We start from the raw sequence: 24,136 nt of genomic DNA on the forward strand, positions 1-24,136 counted from the left end.
AAACGCAAAAGTTGTGTTAGTAAAATAAATGGTATTCATTATGACAACCATGTGTTCTTTCCCTCCCGCGAACTCATCAAATGCCGCCAAAAGGTGTTGAAAATTAACAACACTATCTGAGCTATCTTCAATTAGCCTTTCATTCATAACCACACAAAAGTAGTTGTGCAAAGTTATTTGGGTTATTCAAGTCATGCAACCACATGCTACTTGGATAGCTTGCACGAGCACCCACTATAGTCTGTATAGCATAGGCGCTGATCTACATTGCTGTCAGTGGGTGCTCACTATTGTGGAGTCTGTCCTCCCTCCTGTATGGCTGCGAAAGCTGGACCCTGACACCCACCCTGCAGAAGTCCCCAGATGGGTGTTACACCAGAATGATACGAGCTGTTCTTAATGTGGACCAGAACAACCACATCACCAACAACGACCTGTTCGGGCAACTGCCAGGGCTCAGCAAGAAGGTAATAGCTAGGAGAATGAGGCTGGCTGGCCGGCCTCTGCCACAGACATCGGGTGCTCCCGGGCAGCAGGCTAGTCCTAGGGGAAACCAACTCACGGGCATCGATCACAAGGAGGTTCCGCGCTGAAAACTGTTGTTATTGTTTTATTTTTGATACTAATTATATAGTTTGTTTGAATTTTTTCAGAGAATATTGTGAACAAATTTTAAATATATATATATATATATATATATATATATGTGTGTGTGTGTTTTAATCTCAAACATGTTATGATGTCAAAATGAACATTGATTATTATTTTGCAAGCAAAAAATCCAATTAACTGTATTGCAATCTTACAATGTAAAACCGTTGTTGTCTTTATTAAGTGGTTTGTCTTTTTATATTGTTTATGTATTGTTGGCAGGTTGAAAACAGCTCAGTTTATTTGCGTGGAGAAACCACCATTTAAACGGCACCGAATAATAATCATCAAAAACGCACGAGAGACAAGAACGTTGTTTATGCAGTCACACCGCACAGCACATAGGGCTGTGAGCACACCTGTTTTTATTATCACACAAAAATTGGCACAAGCAACCACGGATGCAATTCAGCTGTGCAATAATAAAAACAGGCGTTTAGGAAATAAGAGACATTAAGGCCAAACACAAAAATTGAGGGCACATCTTAACATGTAAAATTAAACCTTAATTAAGCAAAAATATTGCTCTGGCCAAGATGCACCAAATAATTATATAAATCCATTTAATAAAGTCAAAATACAAATAAGGCAACAAGAGAAGTATCCCACACTTCTCTTTTTTAAAGTAAATTTGTACAGCAGATAAGGGCATCTACATCAACAATATGATTTCCCTGAGAAGCTGGACAGGACAAAAAATAAAAAAATTAAAGAAAATTACGCAGGAATATTATTTCTTCGATTAATTGATCGGGATATTCGAAAGAATACTCAATTACTAAAATATTCGATAGCTGCAGCTCAAGTTCTAACTTACAGTATATCTGTCAGTAGACTCGCTATGGTAGCACTAAAAACTACAACATGGCTGATGGGAGCGAAGACGCTGTCGAACTGGAGGCACATCAATAAGACTTCCCACAAAATGATGCATCCTGAGAAACTGTCAGAAAGCAGTTTGAAAATGGCCTGTAAAACATAATCTATGCAAAATGTTCAACAAAGAACCCCCACTACATGTTAATTACACCCCAAGGAAGTATTTTTAATTTAGAAAAAAATAATCATAATATGACCCCTTTATGGCAGAAAATGAGCCACAATATCTTATCTTATCGTACCATGAATTGATTAACGTGGACCCCGACTTAAACAAGTTGAAAAACTTATTCGGGTGTTACCATTTAGTGGTCAATTGTACGGAATATGTACTGAACTGTGCAATCTACTAATAAAAGTATCAATCAATCAATCAATCAATCTTTTAACTGAAAGTAAGACCTCTGACTAGGACAGATAGCATTGATTCAAAGCAGGATGTGACACAATTCAAATCAAAACATGTAACGAATTAATAAAAACAAGAAACATTCTTACAGTGCTATGTCACCTAAACTAAATACAGAGCTTATGCGGTGAAATGTTTTTTATTTATATTTAAATAACATAACTGTTTTTTACTGGGAAATAAAACTACTAGTATTGTCGTGGCGCAGTGGGAGAGTGGCCGTGCGCAACCCGAGGGTCACTAGTTCAAATCCCACCTAGAACCAACCTCGTCACGTCCGTTGTGTCCTGAGCAAGACACTTCACCCTTGCTCCTGATGGGTGCTGGTTGGCGCCTTGCATGGCAGCTCCCTCCATCAGTGTGTGAATGTGTGTGTGAATGGGTAAATGTGGAAGTAGTGTCAAAGCGCTTTGAGTACCTTGAAGGTAGAAAAGCGCTATACAAGTACAACCCATTTATTAGAAGAAAGTCAATAGATGAGTTTATTTATTGAATGGAAAATACTGAAATTCCACAATATAGTGAGTTTGCAAACAGTTGAAATTATGCACGAATCAAACTATAACCTGCAAACCCAAAACATACAACAATTTTTTTCAACGAAAGAGGAAAAATATAACCTCAGAGAAAAATGTATCTTCATACATTTGTATGCACATATAACACCTAAAACCTACAATATATCAGTATGTGGAATTAAATTATGGAATGGATTAAGTAAAGAAAATCAAACAGTGTACTGATCCAACTTAAGAAACTGTTCAAACTCAAAGTGTTAAAGTAGTAAAGTAGTTAAAGACCCATGGTAAACATTCTGAATTTATTGATAATGTCACCTCACTCAATGAAATACAACTTACGTCACTATTTATTATTTATTTTTTTATGCTATTATTTAGGGAGTATATTGTAAAAAAATTGAGAACAAGAAGTGAACAAAACTTCTTAGCAACTGCTATCAAATAGAAAAGGGGTTGGATTAAATAAACTCTGCTTTTTCCTACTTCTTTTCAAACGTGTTGAAAAAAGAAACTGGGAAATGTGGTGTATCATGTTGTAATTGTATGCATGTTCGAAATACACTCAAACCATAAACCATAATGTTATATCTTCCTCCATAGATGTTTATAATGTTTGAATAAAAATAATGAGTGAACAAAAAGAAAAAGACAAAACAAAAAGACTATCATTTTAATGTACGGCATTTTGCTAATGCCCAGGAAGCAAAGGTCTAACACTTTAAAAATCAATTTCCATTTTACGAAGTCAGGGGAAACGATACTGTATTATTATGTTTTTATGCTGGGCTGAAGAATAAAAGTGCCATCACTTTAATGTAAGCAAGGAGCAATAATACATGCAGACAAGCTGGCTTAAATGCAGCGGGGATGAAAATAATCATTTTAGGCCCTGAAACCCAAAGTAACCATTATGCCAATCCAGTACCTGCTATTCATCATTCAGGCTGATCCCTTTAATTTATTCATGTTGCTCCACAAAGGGACTCGGGTTCAGGCCAATTTGCACTGAGTTTATGACCACACAATACTAATTAAAACGTGCAACCACAAAGGTGCGGTATTCAGGGGACTGGCCAGAATAATTTCAAGACAATTAATGAACAATCCACCTTTCACAATGATTGGAAGAAGTTTTAACTGACCCGCTGATAATGACAGGTAACTGACAGGAAGCTCTCTGATAATGGAACACAATTAAAGTACATTTATACGCAATTAATTTGTAAAAACACTGGTGCACCAACTTTTTATCATCTTGGAAAAAAAACATATTTTAATACAATCTGTCGCTGTATATGTTTTTAAAGAATGATGACATTGGGAAGTAATGCAAACAGAACAGGTCGTAACCCAGACGTTTTGTATTTCTGTTTTTTTTTTCCGGGTAGAAATATTGAAAGAATGCACGCTGTACTATTGAGCACCGTGTGTTTGTGTGTAGTTGTTCAGACTCACCTTCTCCGCCCATGCCCACAGGCCTATAGCAAGGAATGCTGCTCCCAGTAACTGTAAAACAAAGCAACAACGGGGGGCTTCTGTCAGACCGAGCACCAACAATGTAACATGTATATGGTTACACGTCGGGTATGGTGGTATTCCCTGTCAGCATACATAATACTTAACAATAGATTCTATACACAAACAATTGCAAATGTGAAAACAAATCTGCAAAACTCGCCATCACCTTCATGTGGAGCTTAATCTCATTGAGCAAAAGCCTCAAGCTGTGAAACAGGTTTTCCAAGCCTTTAAAAGAGAACTTAATTCTGACAGGATGTCTTGTGAACAGACTTAATTATTTGAAGGTTGAATTCATTGCTCCAGGTCACTTAAGAGATTGAGGATGTGATAGCCTGAGGATTAGGGAATATCTTTCCAGTATTAAGTTAATGTCCCTGTGAGGGATATACAAAACCCAAAAACCAGTCAAGTTGGCTAGTTGTGTTAATCGTAATCAGAAACAGAATACAATGATTTGCAAATACTTTTCAACCGCGGCTGTGGATTGAATTGTCACAATATCATGTTAGACCCGCTCGACATCCATTGCTTTCGGTCCTCTAAAGAGGGGGGGCGGGGGGGGTTGCCCACATTTGAGGTCCTCTCCAAGGTTTCTCATAGTCATCATTGTCACTGGCGTCCCACTGGGTGTGAATTCTCCCTGCCCACTGGGTGTGAGTTTTCCTTGCCCTTATGTGGGTTCTTCTGATGATGTCGTAGTCGTAATGGTTTGTACAGTCCTTTGAGACATTTGTGATTTAGGGCTATATAAATCAATCAATCATTGTTTACTTATATAGCCCTAAATCACTAGTGTCTCAAAGGGCTGCACAAACCACCACGACATCCTCGGTAGGCCCACATAAGGGCAAGGAAAACTCACACCCAGTGGGACATTGGTGACAATAATGAATAAACATTGATTGATTGATTGAACCTATATCCACTTGAATACAATGCAAAAACAAGCTACTTAACGGTCGAACTGGTAAACTTTGTTATTTTTGCATTTATTAGTTCATTTGGAATTTGATGCCTGCAACATGTTTCAAAAAAACTGTCGCAAGTGGCAAAAAAGACAGAAAGTTGAGGAATGCTCATCAAACACTTATTTGGAACATCCCACTGGTGAATAGGCTAATTGGGTACTACAATTGGGTATAAAAGCAGCTTCCATGAAATGCTCAGTCATTCACCACTTTGTGTACAAATGCGTGAGTAAATTGTCTAACAGTTTACGAACAACATTTTTCAATGAGCTATTGCAAGGAATTTAGGAATTTCATCATCTATGGTTTTTAATATCATCAAAAGGTTCAGAGAATTTCGAGAAATCACTGCACATAAGCGGCAAGGCTAAAAACCAACAATGAATGCCCGTGACCTTCGATCCCTCAGGCGGTACTGTGTCAAAAACCGACATCAGTGTGTCAAGGATGTGACCACATTGGCTCAGGAAAACTTCGGAAAACCAATGTCAGTAACTACAGTTTGTCACTACATCTGTATGTGCAAGTTAAAACTCTACTATGCAAAGCGAGAGCCATTTATCAACAACACCCAAAAACGCAGCTGGCTGCGCTGGGCCCGAGCTCATCTAAGACGGACGGACTAATGCAAAGTGGAAAAGTGTTCTGTGGTCTGACGAGTCAACATTTAAAATTATTTTTGGAAAATGTGGATGTATTGTCCTCCGGAACAAAGAGGAAAAGAACCAATCCGGACTGTTATAGGCACAAAGTTCAAAAGCCAGCATCTATGATGGCATGGGAGTGCATTAGTGCTTAAGGCGTAACTTACACATCTGTGAAGGAACCATTAATGCTGAAAGGTAAATACAGGTTTTGGAGCAACATATGTCGCCATCAAAGCAACCACTTTTTCATGGATGCCCCAGATTATTTCAGCAAGACAATGCAAAGCCACATTTTGCACGTGTTACAACAGCGTGGCTTTGTAGTAAGAGAGTGCGGGTACACGATTGGCCTGCTTGTCGTCCAGACCTGTCTCCCATGTGTGGCGCATTAAGAAGCGTAAAATACCAAAACGAAGACCGCGGACAGTAAAGCTGTACATCAAGCAAGAATGGGAAAGAATTCCACCAAAAAACCTTTAAAAATGGGTCACCTCAGTTCCAAAATATTTACTGAGTGTTGTTAAAAGGTAAGGCGATGTAACAGTGGTTAAAATGCTGCTGTGCAAACTTGTTTGCAATATGTTTCTGCCATTAAATTCTAAGTTAATGAATAGTTGCAAGAAAAAAATAAGTATCTCAGTTCAAACATTGAATATATTGTCTTTGCAGTCTATTCAATTGACTATAAGTTGAAAAGGATTTGCAAATAATTATATTCTGTTTTTATTTTCGATTTACACAATGTGCCAACATCACTGGTTTTGGGTTTTGTACATGCAGTAGTTGGGTGGGGGATTTCATGACTCTTTCAGATGGTTTATTTATTGGATTATCCTTGTGAAACCCCAACGGTTTCTGAGGAAAACAGTTAAGATTACCAATCAAAGTCTATGACAATAAAAACAATGAATGTCTGCGACAAAGTCATACTTCATTATTAAGTTGATGATGCAGGTGCCAACATCCTAAGATAATAAATACAATACAAACAAATGTCAATCATTCTTAAATTGATTTCTATACTCTTAAAGGCGTAGCTATTCAACTGGTGGCCCAGGGGCCAAACCCAGCCCGGGAATGACACCATACCGGCCCCTGAGTTTAACTAAAAACTTGAGAGACAAACACTTTTGCGACAAATTCTTTAAAACACAGGAGGGCCCCTTTTGAAAGGAGGAAATTGGACTACTGTAAATACATTGGGAGATCCTTTCATTGACATTTTAACCTTGCTGGCAAACATAGAACACTGCCGTCCAAGCTTCTGATTTACATAACAGAGTCGCTCTTAAAGGCACACCTTTATGTCCTTTCCTTTTTGGCAATTACATTTTGTTTTGTAATGTGATTTATATAACTAAGGTGTGTTGCAGTTTCTTTATTTCAGATTCAACTTCTTGAGTTATGTAGTGTTCCTCAGGCTTTCATTTTAAGTTGTATTTTTTTCATCATTTGAGCTATTCAACTGGTGGCCCTGCTATTTCAGGTTAACAAAACTGAGAAACTTAAATTTTTGCTGCAGATTCCTAAAAACACCAGTGTGTGGTTATAGAGATGATATTTGATTAGCTGCTTTGCAAAGGGTCCTTAAAAACAACAGAGCACCCAATAACTTTGACAAAATAAATAGACCAAAAAGTCTACTGTACAGGACGCTGAGTCTCTGAAATATGCAAAATAAATAATTAAAAAGGGAGACGTCTGACACCCCTGTCTTAAGCTTTCTGGAAATGTGGCCCCAAAAACAATTTAGTTATGACTAAATTAGCAATACAACTATATATAATCTTGTTTTTTTATGTAAAATATGTATGCAATGGATTTGGCAACATTGTGAGTTTTACCTTGTTCAAAACTATTAGATTAGATTAGATTAGGTTGGATAGTACTTTATTTATTCCTTCAGGAAAATTAAAATTGTCAGTACAATCCCATTCAAGATCAGACAAACATTACACGGAGACAGAACAGGATCGCTGACGGGTCTGCCGGCTTCCAGCGCCCCTTACAAAAAAGGTGAGATACAGGTAAACAAGTGGGGGGGAATGGGAGAGAAAAATAGAAGATTAAAATAAAATAAAATAAAATACATATAAATAAATCGGTCTAAGCCTGGGCCCCTGGAGAGGGGTCCAGACTGAGGCAAATGGAAAAAAACAACAAAAACAACTCATAGCCATAGTACACATCTTTCCCACGTGTGTAAGAGGGAAACATCAAATATCAAAGAAGGCAAAGGACATGAAAGACATTAAAGTAGCGGAGCTGATGCAACCAGACACTTCTACATACAGCTATGAATAAAAACTAAAAGAAACATATCCACTGTGGTGGCCTCAGCTGTGTTCCACGCCATCGTCCGCTGAGTTGGAGAGAGTATGGCCAGAGACAGGAGCAGACCCAACAAAGCAACGAAGAGAGCCGACTCCACTCTCGGCCACCAACCAACTCTCGGCCAGTGTCCAGTCCGCATGGATGAGCGAGGATACGTCCAAGGAGACTGAGGTGTCCGACACCTGCTCACCCAGCCAAGACACCACGAAGCCTCTCCGTCCCGGATGAAGCCTGAGTGTCATACGCATGCCAAAATACTGGGGGTGCTGTAGCCTAGGACTTACAAACATTTTAGTCAAACAGAAACATCCAAAACATCATTTATAGAGGCGACATTAAGCAAAAATGGCGGGTCACGGCAAGAAAGAATTATATATGTGGACTGACAGAGAAGTAGAGCTACTTTTAAGCATCGTTTTGGCGTTTAAAGTTAACAAAACTCAACAAAATGTTGACTGGGAAACTTGCCAGTCCAAGTCTGGTTACATTCTTACCCTATTTTGGAATGGTACGGACTTGGAGGGACATCCGAGGATTTTCCTCATCGGAAACAGGACATCACAAAAACAACTATCGGCACTAAATTGAAAGCGATTCGTGGAAAGTACAGACAAGCAGTCGACGCAGGTCAAATAAGTGGTTATGATAGAGTTGTTTTGCTGTACTTCTAACTATGCCAGCAGATATCGGGCGGTTCTCCATCAACTACATCCATTCAATTTGGAATAAAACATCAGATATTGACACCAGCTCTCAAAGGAGTTCAGATTCTCCATTCACCCTTGACAGCTTAGTCACAGACAAATATATGCCAAATGATGTACAAGAGCAGCGAGATTCCAATTGGAGCAATCCACAATCTTCTGTGGTGAAAAAGAGAAGAGCTCTACTTCAGGTATGTGGGCGCTAACTTCATAGCTAGGAAGTAATATTAGTAAAAGGCAGATAGATGTATATCAGGGGCATCAAAACTTTTTTATATGAACTGCACTACAATTACAAATGCTCTCAGATGACCACTTTCAACAATGTGTAATCATATTTTGCCCATTTGTTTTAATATTATCATTGTTTGACAACAGTGTGACAAAAAGACTTGCTTTGGAATCAGAAGTCAAGATGGCAAGAATATATTAAAGTTCAGTTGTTTTACATGTATTTAAAAAGGGTTGCATTAAAAATGCGTTGACTAGTTTCTTCTAATAAATATTATTAAGTAAAACTGCAGTTGCATAAAAACATTTTTTTCTGTCAAAATTAAAATACCCCAAAGTGCTTTATTGACACATATTGTTTCCCGACGAAGTTGAAGGTCATTTGATATGTTGTACATAACATGTCACTATCTTACACCTGTGCTAAAGTGGGTTTATCCCAAATAATGTATTCATGATTGTTGAATGTAATTTTGTAAAAATCCTCATATATATATATTTTTTCCACTAGGCAAAACCCAACAGCCACAAGCACGACAGACTAAAACAAAAACTTCCAACTAAGACAAAGTTGCTGAATGCAGTAGAATACGTCCAGATAAAGAAAAGACTTCTGGACATGATAAAGACATCAGAGAACCAATCGTCTGACAATTTAGACAAACTAACCTCAAATAACTAAGTCAAAATATTGACTTACTAAGTCATAATAATGACATACTTAGTATCTCAGGTAACTAGGACTGTTTTGTGTTTTGTTTGTACGTTAGGGAAAAAATAGAGATATATATCGTATATCCCCATTCTGCAAATGGAGGTGAAAACACAACCAAAAATTGTAGGATTCTTTATTTCCATAAAATTTGTATTCATTACAAGATATTGTTATTTGGTTATTTTTTCAAAAACAATGTGTTCAATGTAATCAGAGTCTATAGTCTATTGCCCACCCCACTGTTCCTTACACCCACCCACTCCCTTCCCCGTCCGGCCGCCTATCCCGGGCGACACCCTCTCCCACCACCTTAACTAAGACATTTTCTGGGGGAAGCATTGTATAGGACCAACCTCGACACACGCAACACATAAGCCCGCCTTTCCATCGACCCATCTTGACAACTCTAACGTGGATCGTTGTGTGGACACTCATCTGCAACGATGGGACTACTGACAACATGGTCAATAAAACGGGACCAACGCCTCAGAATGTATTTATTACAGCTGAAACTGCCAAAGCAATGTGTCCTTCTGACTAATTACAAGGAAAAAGTGCCACCTGGCCAACATTGATCAATATACACTGTATTGCCAAAAGTATTTGGCCACTTGCCTTGACTCACATATGAACTTGAAGTGCCATCCCATTCCTAACCCATAGGGTTCAATATGATGTCGGTCCAGCTTTTGCAGCTATTACAGCTTCAACTCTTCTGGGAAGGCTGTCCACAAGGTTGTAGAGTGTGTTTATAGGATTTTTCGACCATTCATCCAAAAGCGCATTGATGAGGTCACACACTGATGGGCGAAAAGGCCTGGCTCTCAGTCTCCGTTCTAAGTCATCCCAAAGGTGTTCTATCGGGTTCAGGTCAGGACTCTGTGCAGAAAAGTCAAGTTCATCTACACCAGACTCTGTCATCCATGTCTTTACGGACCTGGCTTTGTGCACTGGTGCACAGTCATGTTGGAAGAGGAAGGGGCCCGCTCCAAACTGTTCCCACACGGTTGGGAGCATGGAATTGTCCGAAATGTTTGGTACCCCGGAGTATTCAATTTTCCTTTCACTGGAACTAAGGGGCCAAGCCCAACTCCTGAAAAACAACCCTGCACCATAATTCGTCCTCCACTAAATTTCACACTCTGCACAATGCAGTCCGAGGTGTACAGTTCTCCTGGCAACCTCCAAACCCAGACTCGTCCATCAGTTTGCCAGATGGGAAAGCATGATTTATCACTCCAGAAAACGTGTCTCAACTGCTCTAGAGTCCAGTAGCGGCGCTTTGCATTGGACTTGGTGATGTATGGCCTAGATGCAGCTGCTAGGCAATGGAAACCCATTCAATGAAGCTCTCTGCGTAATGTACGTGGGCTAATTGGAAGGTCACATGAAGTTTGGAGCTCTGTAGCAACTGACTGTGCAGAAAGTCGGCGACCTCTTTGCTATATGCGCTTTAGCATCCGCTGACCCCTCTCTGTCAGTTTACGTGGCCTACCACTCAGCAGTTGCTGTTGTTCCCAAACTCTTCCATTTTCTTATAATTAAGTCAACAGTTGACTTTGGAATACTTACAAGCGAGGACATTTCACGACTGGATTTGTTGCGTAGGTGTCATCCTATGACAGTTCCACGCTGGAAATCTCTGCACTCCTGAGAGCGGGCCATTCTTTCACAAATGTTTGTAGAAACAGTCTCCATGCATAAGTGCTTGATTTTATACACCTGTGGCCAGACACCTGATTCTGATCATTTGGATGGGTGGCCAAGTACTTTTGGCAATATAGCAGGGTTTCCCACACATCCATTTATTTGTGGCGGCCCGCCACGAAAGAATTACGGCCGCCACAAATTAAAATTTTTTAAAAAAAAATTAAGATAAAATATATATATATATATATTTTTTTTTTCCGGCTTTTGACTCGGTCGACCGCTCATAAAAGCAATGGGACTCTGTCTGTGAATGGACCTTGTAGGTATATAATATATAAATATGTAAATATTATAGAAATATGTATATAAATATGTACATAAAGTGTTGTAATTATATTCCAACTCCGCGTTCTTTTTGGTCATCGCCACCGTCGCTGTCGGTGTACCCTGCCCCATCCTTTCTTGTGAAAGACTGAACATTTTTTGGGAAGCTGTTTTTATACCCAATCATGGCACCTGCCTGTTCCCAATTAGCCTGCACACCTGTGGGATGTTCCAAATAAGTGTTTGATGAGGATTCCTCAACTTTATCAGTATTTGTTACCACCTTTCCCAACTTCATTGTCACGTGTTGCTAGCATCAAATTCTAAAGTAAATGATTTGCAAAAAAAAAAATGTTAATCAGTTTGAACATCAAATATGTTGTCTTTGTAGCATATTCAAATGAATATGGGTTGAAAATGTATTGCAAATCATTGTATTCTGTTTATATTTACATCTAAGACAATTTCTAAACTCATATAGAAACAATTTGTAAAAAAGTAAACATTTTCAAGTAACATGCAAATTTACACAAAAAAAACGTAGTAACAATTATTGGTATATTGTTACACACATTTACAATACTTCACTATTCCGGCAACACATAAATAGGCCATAATTAAGTCAACTTCTGAAAAAGTAAATAAAAAGATGTAAGTGTTTACTTACAAACATTGAAAAAAAGCTCTGGGCACAAAGCCTTCTTCATTTTCCAGATATAAAGCCCTTCCTGGGGGAAAGAGAGCACGGATGTCGCTCAACATTACGATAGTTGAGGTCTTGTATTCTAACACAAATGTATTTTACTATGGTCACCCGAGCTTGACTTGTTTGCTTGTAGGTGTTATAAGTGAAAAAAATGAAGCTGTACTTACATTATAGTGCCGCCATGTTAAAATTATTTTCAGAGTTGAATGCGCAAAGGATCTTGAGATATGAAAAGGTGCTAAGCATACAGGTCATGCAAACTTGCTGCTAATGGAAGAAAAGAACACATTTGCCGGTCGGATTCGAAAGAGTTTTTTAAATTGGGATAGCCTTTGCGCACTGCGATGACATCAGCATCCTAAAAATGTGCATTGTGAAGGATGCATTCGCCGAATTGTGACACTTGTGTTTATATGCACAAGATGATTTTAGCTTGTATAATGTCCATCCATCCATCCATCTTCTTCCGCTTATCCGAGGTCGGGTCGCGGGGGCAACAGCCTAAGCAGGGAAACCCAGACTTCCCTTTCCCCAGCCACTTCGTCTATCTCTTCCCGGGGGATCCCGAGGCGTTCCCAGGCCAGCCGGGAGACATAGTCTTCCCAACGTGTCCTGGGTCTTCCCCGTGGCCTCCTACCGGTTGGACGTGCCCTAAACACCTCCCTCGGGAGGCGTTCGGGTGGCATCCTGACCAGATGCCCGAACCTACTCATCTGGCTCCTCTCGATGTGAAGGAGCAGTGGCTTTACTTTGAGTTCCTCCCGGATGGCAGAGCTTCTCACCCTATCTCTAAGGGAGAGCCCCGCCACACGGCGAAGGAAACTCATTTCGGCCGCTTGTACCCGTAATCTTATCCTTTCGGTCATGACCCAAAGCTCATGACCATAGGTGAGGATGGGAACGTAGATCGACCGGTAAATTGAGAGCTTTGCCTTCCGGCTCAGCTCTTTCTTCACCACAACGGATCGGTACAATGTCCGCATTACTGAAGACGCCACACCGATCCGCCTGTCGATCTCACATAAACCCACAAACTGCTAAAAACCAAAAGCTAACCAAAAATATATATGATGATCTGGTGTGATGTTATATTCATGGAAGCAACTCTGACACCATAGCCTAAATGTATGGTACAACTCCTTAAAAGAGGCATCGTGCATAAGGTCCATTGTATATGGAAAAAACAGCAACAAAAAGCACAGACAACAAATCGATATGAGCTCAAGTCAATATTGGTTATGTAATCATAATTTGGGAATGTAGCCAATTTTGGAATCTACAGCATTTAAATATAATCCACAAAAATCTGAATGTTTTCAATCTTCTCACACATCACACAATAAGCATGTCGGTGCCAAATAGGAGTGTACACTACTATATGGCTAATAACACAGCCTTCATTCAAGCAATTCATCCACCTGGTTGGAGCTTAACAAGCTCTTAATTACAGCACTCAGAGCTTCCCAACATTTCAGCAGCTCAGGCAGAAAATGTGATTAACTATGTGGATGTGAGAAATGTGTCTATTCTGAGAGACAACATAATGTGTTTTGTTCCGAGGCGAGAATGCATGGCTGTCAGCACCAACAAGGCATTTATGGGCACTGGAAGAAACCAAGTAAACAGGACTCTATTGTAGGGCTGGGGCGATTTGTCGACTTGATCAATGACATACATATGTTTACATTAAGTACCTTGGGTCGAAGTTTTCGAGAAAAAATTACCACGCGTGCAAAAAAAGTGGTGTTCCAATCAATTGGCCAACGATCATTATTGGCCAATTTCTGTTGAAAAGTACCTGATTGCCATAAACTAACCAATGCTGATCACAAAAAATTATAACTTTTAGCTTATACCTTGCAGTGGGGTCCGATTGTTGACAGACGAGGTTAGTGCAAGCAGCTAGTGCGAATTAAGTTTATGTCCATACACAGTGCAGCGCCTCCCCCAACACTTAGTTATTGTCAACTTCATTATGGCAAATAAACTACATTTTTTACAGGTATCATCAATAAGGGACCAGAAAAAGAGGCTAATATGCCACACAGGCAAAAAGAGCAAGCAGACGACAAGAAAACATGCAACACTAAGCTAGCTTGAAAGAACAGAAGAATAAGTGCCTATTTCTTAACAGACGTGTTACAGCGGAAAATTAACAAGTAAAATGAATAAGAGTCTAGAGCAGGGGTGCCCATTACGTCGATCGCGATCGACTGGTCGATCTCGGAGGGTGTGTCAGTCGATCTCAAGCCAGGCATTAAAAAATATACATAAAAATGAGCAATCATCAATCATACCAAGACTTCACTTTCGTCAGTTGTTTGACATTCTCGTGAGATGACGCTGGCTGCTGCGAGCTCATATTTAAGAAGAAAATCACTAACAGGGCGGACGCAGAGAAACACATTTTATTTCTAGAAACTCCGTACCTACTGTCAAAACTCTAAAGACCGACAGCACAGTTCCTGTCTTCACCATAAAAGACCTGTTTCTTCCCGCCTGTGCTAACAAAATAAGAGTCTCAGAAAGCTAGCGTGCACAAGCTAGCAAGCTACGGAATTTGATGCCAATGTATTTCTCCCCCGCCCTCAGCGACCGCTTTCTCACTTGCTTGCCCACCCGCACAGTCACTGACGTCACTCACCTGCTGCCAGACATTAAAGGGCCACACACATATGCTACTCTCATAACAAAGTGTTTAAAAACGAGTATGCAAGTTGGACAAATGAGATGCCAAATCCAACCACTTTCATGTGGTATTGGACAGAAAGGAGGACTTTTTTTTTCCTCCATTTGAAAATGCGGACGTTATCAGCACCACTGTCTAATTCCAATCAATGCAAGTCATCAGAATCAAATACACCAACTTATATTCTTGTCTTCATGAAAGAAATGAATCTTTGTGTGTTAAACATGCTTTTATTATCATTAAACACCATTAACTTGTTAACAAAAATGTGTCTTTCATAAATAAATAAATATAAATTATAAATAGGAATGAGGTAGATCTCCTCGACTTGGTCAATTGAAAAGTAGCTCGCCTGCAGAAAAAGTGTGAGCGCCCCTGGTCTAGAGAGAGGATAGAACTCCAGAAACAGAGGCAACTTTTTCTGCTGTCATGACTCGTGACAGTACTCGTAAGAAACAATTGATCCATGAATTGGTGGGTGTCGATCAGGTAGCATCAGCATATAATGTATACAAGTCAGTGTTGGCGTTAACACACTTTTTATGTCTTTTTACGCACTTAAATTAGAAAGGACGCCAATTTTAACTATTTTTACTTTCCGACGGCGTTTTGTTTACCGTATTATCCGGATCATCAGTTTGAACTTACCGACTTTAATGCTTTTGAAGACTGGAAGGGATAATAATTGTATTAAATCAAAGATGTCAAAAATAGCTATAATTCTGTATGATTACAGTCCATTTTAATTTCCATGTTGCTTTGGAACATCCCATGTACGTATAAGTTGAATGAAGGGTATTCTTACTCAACAGCCATACATGTCACACTAAGGGTGGCCGTATAGATTTGACATTAGATTTAGATTTATTGGTCCTTGTTGGAGAAATTCATTTTCATTGCCGTACATTTAAACAATAGACAATACACGTCACAAACAAAAATAACAAAAATACATCATACATGACCAACACATTTACAGGCTTTTCAGAAAGCTGGGCCTGCTGTTTAGGGCGGCTATAGCTGCAGGGATAAGGATTTTCCCAAGGCGGCCCTCCGGAATTTGATAGTTCTGTACCTGCGCCTTGATGGTAGTGGGATGATGTATTGGTGTATTGGGTGATTGATATCCTGGACTATTGTGTTTGCCAGTCGAATGATGGACGTGTGGTTTAAATTTGAAATGTTGGGTGTGAGGAGGCTGATGATTTTAGCTGCTATGTTTGTAATGCGTGTGAGTTTGGTCTGGTTGGTTACAGAAAGCAGTGTGAAAAAACATGTGGAACAGTACATAAAGATGGGTTGAACAATACTTTGGTAAAGTAATAATAGTGAGGTGCAACGTATAGTCCTTTAAGTTCACGGATGGCTGACAGCCTTTGTTGACTTCTTTTTTGAATGTGGTGAGCTAATCAAAGGTAAACAATGCCAACACGATCATAAACGTGCCATATTGTGAAACCAAACTAAGCAACAATGACATTTCTGGAGAATATTTGCACCGCAACACAACATAAACACAACAGACCAAATACCCAGAATTCCCTGCAGTACCAACTCTTCCGGGATGCTACAGTATTTTATTTGGTACAGGGTGTAATTATAAGTGTGAACAGTAGATGGCCGTCAAACATAAGTCTTAAGTAAACAACACCAACGTTTTAAATGACTTTGATAACCAAAAACAGTGCTGCTGAACCCGGATGTAACCAAGACGCATGCCATTGTCGTTGTCAGCATATCTGATGTGGACGTGACCGATATTTGCAAAGATTAAGGAGGACAATGACTGCTTTTAAAAAGAGAAAGTTCAACCGGAGCAGCGCGAAGCAAGTGAGATGTAATGCTTGCTGTAGCTCGCCTCATTCGTCTGGGACATTGAGGGACAGAAGTTAAGTTTGTTGCTAGTAGTTTTTGATAAAAAAAAAAAAAGTAATTAAAAGTCTTAAGAATGACACTTAAAAAATTCTCAAAGTACATAGTCTAATAAACAAGCTTTTTTCTTCTCCAACGCCTCAGTTTGGCCGACAAAAAAACAAACAGGAGCGACACCTCCCACATCGAATACACAATTTTTACAGCCTGCGTTCAGTTCGACTGAGATGACAAAACATTTGAGCTAGTATTGATGACTAATAAAGGACGAGTGAACATCCCAGTCAACAAAACTAAAGACTTTATGAACAAGGTGTGACAACATTAACAACACATAACCTGCTGCATGTTTCCTCACCTCATTAACTCTTAGTCACAACAGCTGAAGGACGCTGTATTGAAATAATAAAAGCAACACCAAATAGTTTTTCTCCTTCGCTGCGTACTTTTAGCGTGCGGACAAGTGCGTCTGTCTCCAATATTGTCCACACCTGCCGCCATCTAACAGCAGTGCGTTAAACCTAGCGCTTGGCTTCGTTTACTCAGACGGGAAATCTTGTCCGGCACGATCATCAAGCCAAACAAAGCTTTTGCGCATGTGCCTGACTTTGTGTTGCCTAAAATGCATCAATAAATGACGGTTTTTCGGTCATTTAAAAATTACCTGCATTTTACGCAGCATTTTAAAAGTAGGGCTTGACGATTATGGCCAAAATAATAATTACAATTATTTTTGATTGATATTGTAATCACCATTAATTCCACGATTACCGTATTTTTCGGAGTATAAGTCGCTCCCGGGTATAGGTCGCACCTGCTGAAAATGCATAATAAAGAAGGAAAAAAACATATATAAGTCGCACTGGAGTATAAGTCGCCTTTTTGGGGGAAATTTATTTGAGAAAACCCAACACCAAGAATAAACATTTGAAAGGCAATTCAAAATAAATAAAGAATAGTGAACAACAGGCTGAATGAGTGTACGTTATACGACACATAAATAACCAACTGAGAAGGTGCCTGGTATGTTAACGTAACATATTATGGTAAGAGTCACTCAAATAACTATAACATAGAACATGCTATACGTTTACCAAACAATCTGTCACTCCTAATTGCTAATGAGTGAATGAGCTAAGTAATATTATTTAATATTTTACGGTAATGTGTTAATAATTTTACACATAAGTCGCTCCTGAGTATAAGTCGCACCCCTGGCCAAACTATGAAAAAAACTGTGACTTATAGTCCGAAAAATACGGTATTCATTAATTTGAGAACATGAGTATTTATTGTCACAGGGGTTAGTACGTGTGCCTCACAATAGGAAGGTTTTGGGTTCGATCCTGGGCTCGGGATCTTTCTGTGTGGAGTTTACATGTTCTCTCCGTGACTGCGTGGGTTCCCTCCGGGTACTCCGACCTTCTCCCAACTCCAAAGACATGCAGCTGGAGATAGGTTGATTGGCAACACTAAATTGGCCCTAGTGAATGAATGTGAGTGTAAATGTAAATGTAATGTAAATGTAAATGTCTATCTGTGTTGGCCCTGCGATGAGATAGCGACTTGTCAAGGGTGTTCACCGCCTTCCGCGCGTGTGCAGTTGAGATAGGCTCCAGCACCCCCTGTGACCCCGGAAAGGACAAGCAGTAGAAAATGGATGTATGGAGTATTTATTGTACTTCTAAAACTCAACTCAAAATATTGTTTAAAAATACTTGGATATAGATTAGTAACAAATAAACCACAACAAGTAAAATAATAATAATGGCAACAAGAATGCATTTAAATAGCAGCAATATAATAAAAACATTTTAAATTCAGTTTTTGAGTTTGTTTTTAATTCAGATGTGTACCTTTTACACTTATTTGACCACAATAGAGTGTGTGCTTTTTGTGTCAAATAAAATTTGATGTTTGGTGAGTAAATGCAAAAATCCTCAAATTTTTGGGTGCAATACATCTTTGGAAAATGTTGACCAGCAAACCTTCCTTCTGTTAGCCCAGTCAGACCGGATATGGCACACCGCATTATTATTGTGAAGTGGGGAAGTGTGCTGTGCTGCTGTTCTCAGCTTGACGAGTAAAGAGGCGAATCACTTGAGGCTGTCAAAAACAAGCACGTGCCTGTCCAGTTGCGACCACTGTTTGTAGATTAACGTAATATCAATGAGGTTGTTACAACAACACAGGCAAATGAGATGTGTTGTGGGTGTATGGATTGTCCTTGCTCGTTTTAGCTCCGTAGTTTAGTCGCTGTTTCAAGCGACCATTTCATCATTGAGTTCAGGACGGCTGGCGTTTTAGTGTGTCGGGGATGTAAGAGCGCTACTGGACATATTTTCCCGAATAAATATCTCTTCTCATTACAATGACGAAATTTCACTTTCATATATGTTAATGTCCCTGATATTATTTTGCGTTTATACGCGAATTACGTTTCATTGGTCAATTATGTGTTGTTGACACACTATAAGAAGGCAACTGCATGCATCTCTCACCTGGTAGTAAACAAATAAGGACATGGACCAACAGGCTGATCGGCATTCATGTCCCGGAGGTAGCGCAAGAGACACAAAAAGGCGCTTATTGCAGCAACTTTTTTTAACCCTTTGTTAGGATTGTGATTGAGTCTTCAAATAAACAGTAATATGTGAGCGTCCCAAGAAAAATTCCAATAAGCAGGACTTAAATTTGACCACGACAGCTGCGGCAAAAGGTGCGACCGCCCTTCGTCATTTGCCGTGAGCCCTAAAAAATTGACCAACATCTGTGGCAAGAGCATGCGAACATGCGGTGACCGCCCTTGACTTTTACTTGTTAATGCATGAGGGATGAAACAATAAATGGTATAATGATAATTTGCAATAACATTTCAGGCGGTTAGTAGTTTTTTATCTACCGAAAAACCCATCCGTTTCTACCACTTATTCCCTTTTGGGGTCACGGGGGGCGCTGGCGCCTATCTCAGCTACAATCGGGCGGAAGGCGGGGTACACCCTGGACAAGTCACCACCTCATCGCAGTTACCGAAAAACCGTAATTTATTAATGCATTTCAGGCAACACAAAGTAAGGTGCATGAGCACTAGCATCATTTGGCTCGATAGTCATGGCAGACTAAGGACACAGACATTGCTGCGGAGATTTTCTCTCGGAGTAAACTGAGTGGTTGGTTTAACGTCATTTTCCTTGGTTCCTGCGGTGTTTAAGAGCGCACTGCTGTGTTTACATGACAGGTGTGGACAATATTGGAGACAGACCCACTTGTCCCCACACCAAAAGTATACAGCGAAGGAGAAAATTATTTGATGTTTTGCAGCAGGCGATGTGTGGTGAACGTTGTCACAACTTGTTGTTAAAGTCGTTACTTGGTTGACTGCGATGTTCACTCGTCTTTTATTTAACTGCAAACTGTACCAGTGTTCAAATAACATCAATACTAGCTCAAATGTTTTGTCATTTCATTGAACTGAACGAAGGCTGTGAAGATTGTGTATTCGATGTGTGAGGTGTCACTTCTCTTTACTTTTGTTGGCCAAACTGTTGTAAATAACCAAGAGAAGAACAAAGCTTGTTTATTAGACTTCATCTTCATTAGCCAAACTGCTTTGCGTTTTATTTTAATATCAAAAAGTAAACACAAGGTCTGTATACATTACTTGTGTTTTTCTTTCATGTCACAAAGGTATTGGTATTACTTCAAAAAATATTCATGTGAAACAGCATTTTGTTAATGTTTTGTTTTGTGTAGTTGATTCCTATATGACAGGGGTCGGGAACCTTTTTGGCTGAGAGAGCCATGAAAGCCAAATATTTTAAAATGTATTTCCATGAGAGCCTTATATTATTTTTTTAACACTGAATACAACTAAATGCGTGCATTTTTAAGTAACGTCAAAATTTTTTGAGTACAATAACTCTCATATTCTTTTTAATAACATTTTTATTCTGAAGCTAACCAATAATAGGGACGGCGTGGCGCAGTGGGGAGAGTGGCCGTGCGCAACCCGAGCGTCCCTGGTTCAATTCCCACCTAGTACCAACCTCGTCACGTCCGTTGTGTCCTGAGCAAGACACTTCACCCTTGCTCCTGATGGGTGCTGGTTGGCGCCTTGCATGGCAGCTCCCTCCATCAGTGTGTGAATGGGTGTGTGAATGGGTAAATGTGGAAGTAGTGTCAAAGCGCTTTGAGTACCTTGAAGGTAGAAAAGCGCTATACAAGTACAACCCATTTTATTTATTTAATAATAAATAGAATACTTCTTACCATTAATGCGCCTTCTTGAACAGATGCGTTAGAAAACAAATGGATGGATTAAAATGCAGGAGAAAGTTTTGTATTTTGAACATTATTTTTAACTCCGATTACCAGTGGAAATATTAATTTCTTATTGTGTTAAGCATTGTCAGCTAAGACAATCTGAGAGCCAGATGCATTAATCAAAAGAGCCACATCTGGCTCTAGAGCCATAGGTTCCCTACCCCTGCTATATGACATATTTTTGCTCAAACTCTTGATGGATCCGTCCAAATACAGCATCTACATGTACATATAAATGTACATAACTTTGAAAAAAATAAATAAATAAGTTAAAAAAATACCTCCCTCTAACAAAATGTAAAAATAGGGATAAAGGCATCATAAAATTACAAAAATCTGACAAGTTTATATCAACAATGAATAATTACAATGAACAGTATACATATACATATATATATATATATATATATATATACAGTATATATGTTTCCAACTCTGAGCTATATAGCGGTTGTGGCATGCATAACAATAACAATATAGCCAAGCTAATACAACAGAAAAAACTGAGGACAAAATTAAACAAAGTAAACAAAAAATTCTGTTTCAGACCATAACAAAAGGTAATGAGTGACATAATAAAAGCAGTCAATTAAATTCAGTATTAAGAACTACTATCCATCCATCCATTTTATCCCAAAATAAAGCGTAAGACCCATTTTAGTTACATGAAAACGGCAACGTTCCCTTCTAACTAGCCCTAGTGCCCTAAAATATGAGCCCTCCTTTAAGGCAACACTTGTCTTGACCTCCATCCATCGATTTTCTACCGCTAGTCCCTTTCTGGGGTCGCGGTGGGTGCTGGCGCCTATCTTAGCGGCATTCGGGTAGTAGGCGGTGTACATTCTGGACAAGTTAAAAAGTTAAAATTCAAAGCCTGAGTAATTTTTTTATTTTATTATGGTTTAATATGGTTAGTTGGTATGTTTAGCACCTATCAATGCTGGGGATGCTAATCTCACAATAAGGCAGTCAACATTCTAAAACGTACTTAAAAATATAAGGTCCTGGATCATAATTTTTCCCCAACTAATCGTTGTTGGCTCTCACCAAGTCAGCTTGATCAGCATTGTTGTTGATGGGGAAGAAATCTTTAGTGCCTATTTAATAAAGCACCGATTTGTCTGACCAGTCCAGCTTTACAGCTCATACCAAATAGAACATCTTCTGGTGATTACTAACGGAAAGAACCAGCGAGTCAAAACTTGCTGGTTGAACTGTGAACACAGAAATAGAGCCTTCAGCTCGGCCGGAGTGTCAAAACAAGAAAGTTACAAAAGTCAGGCGAAACAGATTAACACTATGACTCAATGCGTCCCACTTGATTAGTCAGCTCAATTGAATTTGAAAGGCCTTTTCTTTAGAGAATATGATAGCGTGTAGCAAGCATCATCTCAAATTAATAACACATGTATAAAGGACACTTGGAAGGGCAGTGCTGAAGAAAGGTTAGGAAAGAGGGAGAAAGAGTCATTTGCATGTGGCTCATATGAGCCAGGCACAAGCAGAATATATGGTAGAAAGCGACTAACCAATTCACCCACCCAGTCATTGTTCATCACTCTGTGCATTTATGGGTGTGGAATTGCGACAAACAATGCTGTCCCACAAAGCCCTGGCTTTATAATGGTGGAGCGAGTGAAAGGGTTGCATGAAGAGAAGCGGGCCCGGGCTGTAGCTGGGCATGTTTGTGGGAAGACCCCGTGGGTCACGCAGACACGCCATCCCTTCACCCACAGACATTATACGACCACGCCAGTCACACTGGGGCCCCATGCAGACAGCTGAAGGCGGGGTAAGAGCGTGAACAGAATAACTTTTCAAATAGAAGGATGTGGACAAAAGGGCCATGTGGACAGATGCGTGCACAATGCAGATGAAACTGTTTACCATGTCCTAAACAATGGTGCCAACACTGAGTAGCATCTCCTTCATATTTTCGGTCAGATATTTTCACAAACTCCTTTATTATTTACATTAGGGTAATTATGCAACCAGTCACTTATGCTCAGCATAATAAAGCATTGACATCAACATAGAGACTTCACAAACAGCCCAATTAAAAAAGACCTTAAAGGCCTACTGAAATGAGATTTTCTAATTTAAACGGGGATAGCAGGTTCATTCTATGTGTCATACTTGATCATTTCGCGATATTGCCAAATTTTTGCTGAAAGGATTTAGTAGAGAACATCGACGATAAAGTTCGCAACTTTTGGTGCGGATAAAAAAGCCTCGCCTTTACCGGAAGTCGCAGACGATGACGTCGCAAGGGTGAGGGCTCCTCACGTCCTAACATTGTTTTTAATGGGAGCCTCCAGGAGGAAGAGCTATTTGGACCGAGAAAAAGACAATTTCCCCATTAATTTGAGCGAGGATGAAAGATTTGTGGATGATGATATTGATAGCGAAGGACTAGAAAAAGAAAAAGAAATAAATAAAAAGCGACGGCTCCGGGCGGCGGCAGTGTGAGCGTTTCAGATGTAATTAATAGTGTTTTAGTGAGATTGTAAAGACATACCTCCAGGTCGGATGGCTGCGGTGAACACGCAGTGTCTCAGAGAGAAGCCGAAGAGCCAAACTCACAGCTGCCTTTTAAACAGCTACTGCAGGAGGACTATTAATCCAATGATGTCTCCGGTAAGATCTATATCACAACTTTCCTATCCAAAAACATGCTGGTTGACGTAGAGAAACATGTTCGCTTGACCGCTCTGTGTTAAAAACAAAGAAACACCGGCTGTGTCTCGGTGCTAAAGAGAGCTGCAATATACCGCTTTGCACTAACAGCATTGTTCTTTATAGTCCCCATTATTAATTGAACAAATTGCAAAAGATTCAGCAACACAGATGTCCAAATTACTGTGTAATTATGCGATGAAAAGAGACGACTTTTAGCCGTAACTGGTGCTGAGCTAATATTTCCTGACAGTCCGTGACGTCACGCACATGCGTCATCGTTCCGCGACGTTTTCAACAAGAAACTCTGCGGGAA

At 39.6% G+C, this 24,136-nt stretch overlaps 1 protein-coding gene across 1 annotated transcript in view; it reads right to left on the reverse strand.

The window, feature by feature from the left end:
* tspan17 (tetraspanin 17) overlaps positions 1–24,136 on the reverse strand; it is a 46,074-nt gene that overhangs the window by 16,354 nt on the left and 5,584 nt on the right. The window contains exon 2 of the mRNA XM_061901923.1: positions 3,916–3,966. Within this exon, the coding sequence (XP_061757907.1) occupies positions 3,916–3,966 (51 nt within the window). The remainder of the gene's footprint in view (positions 1–3,915; positions 3,967–24,136) is intronic.

The sequence above is a fragment of the Nerophis ophidion genome, linkage group LG05, assembly GCF_033978795.1.
Source record: "Nerophis ophidion isolate RoL-2023_Sa linkage group LG05, RoL_Noph_v1.0, whole genome shotgun sequence".
NCBI classification, from domain to species: Eukaryota; Metazoa; Chordata; class Actinopteri; order Syngnathiformes; family Syngnathidae; genus Nerophis; species Nerophis ophidion.